Source organism: Ptychodera flava, chromosome 13 (assembly GCF_041260155.1).
Source record: "Ptychodera flava strain L36383 chromosome 13, AS_Pfla_20210202, whole genome shotgun sequence".
NCBI lineage: Eukaryota > Metazoa > Hemichordata > Enteropneusta > Ptychoderidae > Ptychodera > Ptychodera flava.
Window position 1 is genome coordinate 22321295 of NC_091940.1, and position 12390 is coordinate 22333684.

At 38.5% G+C, this 12390-nt stretch overlaps 1 protein-coding gene across 2 annotated transcripts in view; it reads right to left on the bottom strand.

Moving 5' to 3' along the window:
* The window catches only part of LOC139147836 (aquaporin-4-like), a 52459-nt gene extending 42106 nt beyond the window's left edge, over positions 1–10353 (bottom strand). The window contains exon 1 of one of the 2 annotated variants that reach the window (XM_070719046.1): positions 9699–10353. In XM_070719046.1, coding sequence (XP_070575147.1) covers positions 9699–10247 — 549 coding nt within the window. In that variant the 5' untranslated portion in view covers positions 10248–10353. Of the gene's footprint in view, positions 1–498; positions 1276–9698 lie in introns of those variants that run through there. The other variant, XM_070719048.1, reaches the window with a different exon arrangement.
* Between the last annotated feature and the right edge of the window lie 2037 nt (positions 10354–12390).

Genomic DNA, 12390 nt, shown 5'->3' on the forward strand with positions numbered 1-12390 from the left:
CTGACATAGATTGTTTAAAACTCGATGTACAGGCGAAAATGATATTTTGTAGGAATGGTGGTAGCCATATTGGAATTATGCAAATTATCAAAGAGCCTAATGAAAACATTATATCTCCAAAATGATTCTTCGTGCCAAATAAATAACGTTAAACTTTAAAATCACTGACATAACTGTTTAACATTTGATATATGACTAAATATATTATTTTGTCGGACTGTTGGAAGCCATACTTGATTTATGCAAATTGGATATATTTCCCCAATGTTGAAAAGTTTTATCTGTTCTTCTGGGCACCTCTCCAAACTGCGCTCTGAAGAAAAACATTCTGTTGCAATTTGAGGTGGCTGCTAAACTCTCGTAAAATAAGAGGACTAAAATGAGCAAAAGTATTGGACTTACAATCAGTGGGGAAAGGTGTTGCATTGAACCTCAGATCCTGCAAGTTTTAGATTGGACAAAGTAACGTATTCATTGTATTGCGTTGCATCAACTCACCGCAAACAGACATCCAATGGTGACCGAGAGACCGATAGAAAGTGGAGCTGATCCCTGGAGATCTTTCCTGTCGGGATCTATGGTCGCAAAAACTGTGAGGAGTAAGACGAAAGTTATCAGATATTCGATTGCAAATCCTTGTTCGATAGACACTCCTGGACCCAAAGACGTTACCCCGAGACTACCCCGGCTACCAAATGGAGTCACGGCGTATATCAGCCCGGCCCCAGCGATAGATCCGACACTCTGTGCAACAATGTACATAGACGCTCTCACCGCGCTGATCTTCCGAGTCACCAGAAAGGCACACGTTACCGCCGGGTTGATGTGGGCTCCACTCACATGACCAAAACACTGGATCATGGTGGCCACCGTCAAACCTGAACAGAGCGAGAGTTGTACCATACTCGGAGTGTACGGTGGGTTCCATTGGATCGCGCAGCCCACGCAAAGCGACAGCAAAATCGCCGTCGCGATTAACTCCGCCGCAACGGCCTGCCAGAATTTAGGATCTCTCAGGTCATCGATGTTCTTTCCCATCTTTGCCTAGTGCTCGGCAAAAAGTTGTTCAGTACTTGCAAGTGGTGTGAGAAAGCCTGGTGGTATAGTTGGCGACTGTCCGGTATGCAACAATGAATCTCTGAGAGAGTGAGATATTGCATTAAGTTGATCATCTTGTTCGACACAAATGACCGACTTCTACTCGTTCCGCTTTTAGGGTTAAAGGTTCTCATCAATTTCAATGGCGCCGCTTTCGCAAAAGTCATTGAAAGTAACAAAGGATTGGGCATGTTGATGTAAGGCCAGACAAAAAAATACATAAATTTAAATATTCCTCGCATTGTGTGTGCTGGCAAAACAACATAGGCGACGAGCGTATTTTTGCAGCAGGGGGGCAGCTTGGAAACCCGAAGAACTCTTTTTCGAAAAAGACTGATTTAATATGGCATGGTGTCTTGCTACGTGATAGTTGATAGTTGATATTTTGCGAGTGAAGGTTTAAAATACAAAATGGCTGCACAGGTTGTAACAATATTCGTCACATAGATTGAGTTTGGTAATGGTAAGATCTAAACAGTTTTTCGTTGGCGTAGCTTGCATAATTGATACTAATTTGCATAATAAATTGTCCTTTAGTCATATATTTCAGAGTGGCCACAACACTAAATCTAGGTACAGATTTCGATCATGCAAACACATTGTAACGCCCCTCCCTGTAGAGATTTTATCTCGAAGCGTCCCTCACGGGCCAGGAAGGTCATTGACTCAGATCGTACGAGAAGCAGATAAGAGATAGTGTGATAGTTTAATTAATTATTGGTTAAGATTTCAATGAGAACAATCGAGAACGGGATATTCCATGGTGTGATCTTATTTAATCTTAAGAAACAATCAAAGACTGGCGGGAAAATTACCACGTGATAACTTTTGTAATTATGTAAGTCTTGAGATGTATTTAACTTTGTAGAGAACTTAGACGAGAGGACTTGAGATCAGACCTTTGACGGTGAACGATACGGTCGCCATCTTGCAATAAAGTACAAGGTTGTGTTAAAATCTACATCTTAGTGTGTCAGCTTCAGTTACTGAAAGCATTACGATCCAGACTGGTACCTCAACTCACAATGCCCCTAAATTCGTCACGCTCGTATTTGGGGAAGCAAGCCTCGCCCGTCAATTTTTGGCTTTCCTCTCGCCCTTGTCCATAAATAAACGTTAATGGTCAGCGCGTCGTCCGTTATTTCTATAAGGCTGCGTTCACAAATAACGATTAGGGGGGGCCTGGAGGAATCTCAGAATCAGATCCCCCCTAAGTACCCTAAAAAAATTTCAAATGCCCCCCTCTACATGGTCAAAAATTTTCAAGCCCCCCCCCCAACTATCACAGGCCGCATATTTGTACAGGATGTGAGCGTAGAAAAAATAAACATGTATTGCGCCGTTCTGCTCACAGGTGTTCAACACTACCTGTATTAGCACTTTGTATAGTCATATTCCAAAGGCAAGTTCTTTAAATGCAGCAGTGAATTTTTTTAGATTTATTGGTCTAAAAGCCAACTTGAGTTGATCCAACTCTGGCTAGGTCAACTGCTCCTGCTGAAGAGCACACAAAATGACAATCATGAGAGGTAGGCAAATTGTGAATTCTGGCTAATTGCCATATTGCGCAGTGACCTACCAAAAATTTGTTTCAAAACTACAAGGCATGTATGGATTAGATACTACTCAAAATTGACTATACTGGAAGGTTAAAATATTCCATCAAATAAATGTTTTAATCTCTGAAATTTTGGTTGTAATAAACACGTGAGCATATGTCGCAGCGATATCTGTCTGTCTGTCCATCTGTCCGTCTGTGTGTCTGTCTGTCTGTTGGTCCAATATCTCAAAAACGGCTTATTAGATCAGAATCAAATCTGGTACATATAATCAGTTAGCAAATGGCAAGAATTGATTAGTTTTTGGTGGGTGTGGCTTGCATACTTTTTGCTCTTTTGCATAATTAATGATTTAGAAAAAAACGGATATATATTAAAAACGACTGCACACAATTTGATGAGATTTGCTACAAATGTTGATCACACCAAGATATATCAGCAGTGGGAACCATTAAAGGTATACTGTCACCTGTTCCAATTTTGCCACAGTTACCATGGAGAGACAAAATCTAACCAATCACAGATTTTAAGCGGGTGGCCACTTTTTAAAGACAGCGCCCTCACATGGGCATTTTGAATACCAAGGAACGCCCCTTTGACCATATATGGGCATATTTAGATTACAGGTGACTGTATACCTTTAAGGGGTGACATGAAAGATAAATGCTAATTTGCATATTTAATGAACTTTCCTAACTAGGGATATATGTCTGAATTGACTCGATCAAAATTAACCAAACTTGGTATGTATATTAAAGATACTATGATTTAACATTATTGAAAGTCATTAAGCGTTTTAACTTCAGCCAATTCCTAATTTGCACATTTCATGAACTTTGTTAATTAGGAATATATATTTGAAATGACTGGACCAAAGTTGATGAAACTTGCTACATGTATTGAAGCCACTATGATACAACATTTTTGAAAGTCACCAAGCATTTTTACTTCAGCAAATTCCGAATTTGCATATTTGATGAACTTTCCCAATTAGGGATATATATCTGAATTAACTTGATTGTAGTTGTTGAAACTTGCTATATACATCAAAGATACTGTGATATAACATTATTGAAAGTCAAAAGACATTTTTACTTCAGCCAAAACCTAATTTGAATATTAAATGAATTTTCATAATTAGGGATATTTATCTGAATTGACTTGATCAAAATTGATGAAACTTACTATGTACATTAAAGACACTATAATACAATATTATTGAAAAACATTAAGCATTTTCTCTTCAGCAAATTCCTAATTTGCATATTTAATGAACTTTCCTAATTAGAGATATATGTCTGCATTGACTTGACCAAAGTTGACAAAATTTGCTACACATATTGCAGATACCATGATACAACATTATTGACAATCATTAAGCATTTTTACTTAAGCCAATTCCTAATTTACATATTTAATGAACTTTGCTTATTAGGGATATATACCGGGATTTACTTGATCAAAGTTGGCAAAACATGCTATGTACATTGATGATTCTACCAGGTACTAGGTCAAAACGATATCGAAAGTCATTTCACATTTTCATGTCAGCTAATTTATAATTTGCATATCTAATGAGCTTTCACAGCTCGGCATATATGGCTTGAAGGACTTGGCCAACGGTATATACACTTGCTAGATAAAGTGGTGATACATGACATATTTGTATACTTCATGACCTTTAAGAATTAATCGGCGGTGATTATTGTTCATTATGTTGATCATAATATTTCAATGAAGTTGAAAACATGTGGCAAAGGTTCAAATTTACACCTAACTTCAATATATAATGAAACACGTGAGCATTTTCGGTTCATATCTGGTTCTTTAATATTTGATTATTCTAATATGCCAGCATTCAAAAATTTCCATGTGTTCTTCCATGTGTTCCTTTCTGGCCTGATCTTGTGTACAAGTATGTTTCACTGTCATGACCGTCATTTGACCCAAACTCTTCTTCAACTACCATGTACATCAGAGTCAGAGCTATCTCTGTCACTGCTCAGGTATGCAGTGACAGTGACACTGCAGTAGCAGGGCAGTATCTGATAGTGACACTTCCCATAGGCAGTAGCTGTATTAACTTTGATAATTTTGGCAATATTTTTGTTCAGTTTTACAACTGCGTTCTTGTTCTACTCCCTACAGCATGTTGAATTGTCTAGTATTCAGCTTGCTATCACAGCCTATATACCGGTATGTGTACCATGCATTTGTATCACTGACAACTGACTGTCAGTCTAAACTCCAATTAAATTATCACCAAATACATATTTGTATTTATATATTTACAGGCTTTGTCGACAAACTAAATATTGAGTGTTTTAGCATGCTGTAGGGAGACAGCAAGAAACTATAGTTGTTATATTGCATAGAAATATTGCAGAAATCATTAACAGTTGCAGCTTCTGCTGTGTTACTTGGCTCAAGTTTGTTTTTTACGATAAATCACACGTTTAGATTTTTTCGAGATAAAAGTCATGAAATGTGACAAAATGATTCTAGATTTTGTTAAATTATTACTAACATTACAACATTTTGATGACATAAAAATGGTATTCATTTTTCATTGAATTACCTACAAAAACTTGGAACTGGAAAATGTAAAACACAAAAGGAATTCGAAACCAAAAATGTTCAAGTCCCCCCTCTACTAACCCAAAAATTTTCGAATCCCCCCTGAATTCCTCCAGCCCCCCCAACCGTTTTTGTGAACGCAGCCTAATATTCACTCAGCTAAGTAATTTGCATATTTAACAAACTTTCCCATTTATAGGGAAATTAAACGGGAAGGATTCGACCCATGTGGATGAAACTTGATATGTGTATTTATGATACAATGACATTAGAGAAATGAAAGACATAAATAATGTTTACGTCTATTGCTTGGTAATTTGCATTTTCATTTGCATTTTCATATATATATATATATATATATATATATATATATATATATATATATATATATATATATATATATATATCACACTGGATGACAGCAATATCCATTCAAATTTGCTAGGATGCCCAATAGAGAATGATATTTGAAACACAACCGCTTGAACCAAGACAAATAAAGACGAAAATCAATACCGTTGCCTAAACGACCATGCAAAAGTCTCCTATCCATAATATTCAAATGGCTTTCGTGTTACGTAGTTCACTTGGCACACACTGAACATCTCAGCTGGACCTCTTTGGTACACCACTGCCCGTCATGTGCTTAGATTTTTATGCTAGATTTGCGCCGGACAGGAGCGGACTGCGACTCAACCGCAGGTCTCAAGTTGTTCCCGGCTCGCAGCTTGACCGCTCGTGGCGCAAATCCAGCGTTTTGGCTAACACAGGTTCGAGGTCTGGCATGCGAGACTTCATGATTCTATTTAGGGCTACCACTCTCCTTGTAGTAGTACAGTCACTGTCACATTTTAAGGATAGTGTTACGAGTTTCTCAACTAATGCCACAATAAGATGAGCGACGGAGGATACGATCCAAGAATTTGATGTTTTTTTCCGCTAGATTGGTTGTATTAAACAGAGGTAGTGTAGTTTTTTCCAAGTCTATTGGCGATGACAGAGCTGATTTTTTTTAACCAAAGACAAATATCAGAATAATCACACGCAATAGTCCGATCTGGATTTGCGCTTTTAAATGGACAAAATTATCTCTGTCAAAATAACGTTGATAGATGTTAAGTCTCAAATGCGTACTATAGATACTCAGATATCATTCCTTCCAAATTTCAATTTTGAGACCTCGTTTCCTACCACTGTTTACTCTACAAAGAACAGATTACATCTGCTAAGACGATATGATTAATCCGTCACATGCGTATCTCGTGACTCATAGCTCTTTGCTTAGGCTGCGTTAAAAAAAATGGGGGGGGGGGGGGCTGGAGGAATCGCGATTGAAATCTTATGTTTTTTCAGATCCCCCTCAATACCCTCAAAAATTTTCAAGTCCCCCAAAATTACCATATAGCCGCATATTTATTAGGAACGGACGCAGAGTAAAAATAAACATGTATTTGTGTAGTTCTGCACGCAGATGTTCAACACTACCTCTTATCAGCAGGTTTAGAGCCATATATCTAGGTCAAGTTCTTAAATTGATCCATTTTTAAATGCATCAGTGGACTTTTTGGATTTCTCAGTCTAAGCCGACTTGAGTTTATCCAACTCTGGCCAGGTCAATGGCACCAGCTGAAAAGCACACAAAATGACAATTATGAGAGAGTATGAAAATTGTGTATTCCTGGCTACGTCTTACCAAATTGTGAAAAACTGAGCACAGCGACATACCAAAACTTTTTTTTTTCAAAAGTACAAGACACAACTTTCAGATGCCACTTATAATGAAATGTTTTACAAAATTGGCAATACTGGAAGGTTAAAATATTCCATGAAATTAATGTTTTTATCTCAGAAATTTTGGGTGTAATAATGGTAAATTTGATAAAAAAATAAAAGATTCAATTTAGTGACACATTTTTCCATTTAAATTAGAGTCTTTACTGTTCAAAGTTTTACTTTTGTGTTATTGGTACGATGAGATGTGAAAATTTCATTCACTGCATGAACTTGAAATGAATGGTTTTATATATTGATTTTAAGTGATTTTAGAAAAACTGACTTTTCATCGTACATTTGTATAAGATCAATTATGGTGACCCCATCTTTTTTCTCTAATATTTGATTGTTCTCATATGCCAGAATTCAAAAATCCATGGTAAGTGTTAGTCCCCTAGTCTTCTATGTGTTGCTCTCTGGCTGGATCTTGTGTACAAGTAGATGTATGTTTCACTGTCAATGGAGTGTACTATGACCGAAACTCTTCTTAAACTACATCAGAGTCAGAGCTATACATGTATCACTGTCACTGCCAGTATGTAGTAGCAGGGCAGTAGTTGTATGAACTTTTTATTTTGACAATATTTTTGTTCAGTTTATACAATTGTGTCCTTGTTCTATTCCTATAGAATGTTGAGCTTTCCAGTATTCAGCTTGCTAACACAGCCTACGTGTACCGTGCATTTGCATCATTCAATTATCACCAATATTTAGACAAACGGGCTTTGTTGACAAACTGAATATTGTGTTTTTCAGCATGCTGTAGAGAGACACCACGAAACTGTGTTTGATACATTGCATAGAAATATTGAAAAATTATCAACAGTTGTAGCTCCTGCCCCATTACAAGGCCAACTTGTCCTACGAAAGTTTAATGGCATTCATACATTTTTAGACTTTTTCGAGATTAAAGACATAAAATATGACAAAACGGTTCTAGATTTTGTTTAATTATTACTAACATTATAGAACCATAGGACGACATCAAATTGTTGGAAGTCAAAATATTTTCAGGTACCCCCCTATAGGCAGAGCAAAACTTTCAAGTCCCCCCCCCCCCTCGACTACCCCAAAAATTTTCGAATCCCCCTCATGAATTCCTCCAGCCCCCCCCCCCCCCCACCACTTTTTTCAACGCGGCCTAAGTGGGTTTTTTTCTCCTCCCAAAGAGTTTGGAAACAATCACTTTTTGGTTTGTCAAAACATCGTCTACATGTCGAATACATATACACAGTTATTGTATTATATTTCAATTCTCGTCCGGAACAGAATCAGATCTCAACAATAACAATGCAATCTACACATGTACCGGCTGAATTGACAAGCTGAATACTCGGTATCTCAACATGTTTTCGGAAGTAGAACAGAAATCCTTTGGCATTACACACAAAACTGGTGAAAAATCATCAAAAGTTGCAGCTGCTGGCCTTGAACAGAAAATCGGTCGTTTGTAAAACTATGGATGGTGGGACTCCGGCGTCAATGGTCGAATAAAGCCTTTTATTTGCCAGCTTCCAGCCCATACAATCATATATAACGGTTTGCTGACTCAGGGAAAGTGAGAACCACGTGACTTTTGATGATAGTTTTGTTTCCTGGTATGGAGCCATGTGATACGCTTGCATGTATAAACGTCGTTAGAGTGCCTGGTAAGATGTGTGCGGAAGTGTGTTTCTTTTTGTGATTTGATTGACAGATTTGTCTAAAATATTCGTCAAAATAATACAATCTACTACTTTCGTATTCATATTTTGACGCAGAGTAAATCAACAAGGGGCCAATCCAATGGTACATTTGTTGTCTCCGTGCAAGGCGATGTCGTATTATTCTTTCCACGAATCTGAGCTAAATATTGCCACGTGCATGCGCACTGCTCATCGGATGAAGGTTTATTGATGGTTGTCAAGTGTGTACAGTTGTTTTATCAATTGAAATAGTTCATAGATTATCCATTGTATGTTGTGTATGCATATATGAGCTACATTTGTGGCAGAAAAAAGCAGCAGATACCACTAGATCATTGTATCAGTGTTTGAAGTGCCTCTCTTCGATCAAAAACAACAATGGAAGCCTCTTCACTTGTTGTCACCGTCACCTTCCGCGAAAATCTCAGGAAAGTTTAAAACACTAACTAGATTTGTAGAGACAAAGCCAATGACTGACTGATCCTATCTATCTATCTATCTATCTATCTATCTATCTATCTATCTATCTATCTATTTATCTATCTATCTATAGTATCTATCTATCTATCTATTGAACTATCTATTATCCATCGATCGATCTATCTATTGATCTATGTATCTATCTTTCGATATATCTATTGATCTAGCCATCTATCTATCTCCGATCGATCGATCGATCTAAAAAATAAACGTAACTACCAAAGTTACAGCATCAACAAATAGAATATAAATATGCGCACTGGGTTCTGGAGTCCTAAGTTAAATACGACTAACTTAACATATTGGCATTGAAAATTATATCAAGACTACACATTGCACGTTCGCCACATCCTTTCGAAATGGTGAGCCCCTGATCTTCTTTTGTGTTAACCAGGTTAACTGTCGATTTCATATTTTTGCGTACATGATTAAAACCTTCACGTGCGGAAAGGTAAGATTCCCCAAAATTAGTTTTAAACTTTAAATACTCGTTATCTTGGATTGATGTACTGTATTGTGAACTTACCGCAAATAGATTTGTAGTTACGACAGCGAGTCCAATGGCAAGTGCAGCAGATCCCTGGATATCTTTCCTGTGAGGATCAATGGTCGCAAACACTGTAAACAGTAATACAAACGTTATCAGGCACTCGACTGCAAATCCTTGTCCGATAGACACTCCTGGACCCAAAGACGTCACTCCGAGATCACCCCGGCTACCCACTGGAGTCACGGCGTATATCAGCCCGGCCCCGGCGATAGATCCGACACTCTGTGCAACAATGTAAGTGAGCGCTCTCGCTACGCTGATCTTCCGAGTCGCCAGAAAGGTACACGTTACCGCCGGGTTGATGTGGGCTCCACTCACGTGTCCGAAGCATTGCACGATCGTAGCCACCGTCAAACCTGAGCTAAGTGAAAGTTGTACCACACTCGAAGTGTGCGTAGGGTCCCATTGGATTGAACCGCCCACGCAAAGGGACAGCAAAAGTGCTGTTGCAATGAACTCTGCAGCGACGGCTCGCCAGAATTTAGGATCTTTCAGGTCATCTTTGCTGTTTGGCATTCTGATCATAATGTCCTGTGAATATCTGATTTTGTGACTGCAAAGTCGCCTTTCACCCAAGTTAAAAGTACGTGATATTGCATTACGCGCGCATATCGCTGTTTCATATACTCGTGAATAACAGTAACGTGATCGACACCCACTCACTCGTCTACGGAAGTCCGTAACTTTCTTTAAATATCATCGGAAATGGTTGGGGATGGACAATTTTATAATTTGCACACATCTCTAATAGGTTTTTCCCCGAGAGTACCAGTATGCAAACTTTTATAATTGTCAGATGAGTAATTTATAGAGTATGATTTTTTGACCGAAAATCAGAAAAATAGCCCTTCAAACTAAACACGATTGGAACTAATTTGGGATAGTTGGATTTCCATTTTTTTTAAATTTCTTAAAAGTCGTAGGTGTTCTTTAGCTGGTTGTTGCAATATTACGAATTACTCCTAAAAACAAGAAAAGCAGATGAGCTTACATTTGCAGATCAAACAGGCATTACTTCACCATCCAATCATCCCAAATTAGTTCCAATCGTGTTAATACTACACTGCAACTTTCACCACAACACGCACAGTTTGCTCATATTTCAACTTGGTCATTCCCAGGGCATTCCGAAACTAATTTTCTTCTATTACAAACGATTAACTTCAAACACTTCAAATAGACCTACTTATATGTCGTAATATACTTATTTAATGACTGATTTGTGTCTTTCAAAGCAGAATACACCTGCTAATTTCCAAATAGAGGTTGTATTCCAAAATGAATAGCCATACCCTGAATCTGAACCCGTGTTTGCCTTGAATCACACCAGTGCATTGTCTGCAGAACGTTGATTACAAATGAATACTATTCCAAAGTACAAATCTGCTGTCAAAAATGTCTCTTGACCTTATCACACAAATGCAAGTTGTGTTGACAAGTTCAAGCCAGCAGCCATTCCTACATTATTTTATATGCGTAGAAAGGAAACAATGTTTTACAAATAGGAAACAAAAAAATGTGGAAAACATATACAAAATTACAGGTAAAGGCATTTTAGCTCAAGAATGCGCAAGATTCTATCGTAATTGCGGTTTCTAATGATACCTCGCTAGCGCTCGTCTTCATAGCCATTGTGTGCACAAAACCTCGGAAGGCACTAGTCAACTCGCACTTTTTCCAACCTGCCCAGAACCAACTCGCCCGATTCCAACTCGCCCGACACCAACTCGCCCGATTCCAACTCGCCCGATACCAACTCGCCCGATTCCAACTCGCCCGATACCAACTCGCCCGATGCCAACTCGCCCGATACTATTTTGCAATTTTATGAGTACCTGGTACGTATCCTTGTAACGTAGAACTAAAAAGGTATTTTTGCCTTACCACACTTCTTAAGTGTGTTGTTGCGCAATAATGAAGCTTATTATTATTATTATAAAACGTTTTATTTCTAACAACAATTATTTCTAACATTGAGAACCACAGGTGCGGCTTGAAATATGTGCCAACACGGAAAATTTTTTATTTGCGAATTTCACGTTTTGCAAATCTCTTGAAAGAATAAATTTCGTTCGGCTTCTTTACGTATAGGGATAATTAGTGCGTACTGGCTCACTTCTTTAGGAACAGCAGGACCGTATGTCACGAGTTACTGGTCTGGTATGACATGAAAATAGCTGGCCTCGGGCCATCGGGTTAGCGTACATGGAATCTACAACACCCTATCTCAAAACAACGGGCGAGTTTGTATCGGGCGAGTTTGAATCGGGCGAGGTGGTATCGGGCGAGTTGGTTCTGGGCTGGTTGGAAAAAGTGCGAGTTGACTGTAATTCAACCAATAACCATAGACAGCTGCGCGCAGCAGGAACCTGGTCAGACCATGCGTGCGCCCTCAACAGTAGGGCGGAGCGCAGCTGACGAGATCGTTCCTCGTTCAGCAATGCTCACAAGTGAGACTTCAACTTTTACAAAACTTTCCTCTGGGAAAAGTAGAATTGTCCTTTCAGAATTAAGCAACGAGGTCCTCTTGCACAAATCTTTGTATTTATAGAGAAATAAAATATCAACTATGGAAGACCGGTCACGATATGTGACCTGCATCTTTAAACTGTGATCTGCGATTTAACCCTAACCCAACCCTAACTCTAACCCCTAACCCCTAACCCTA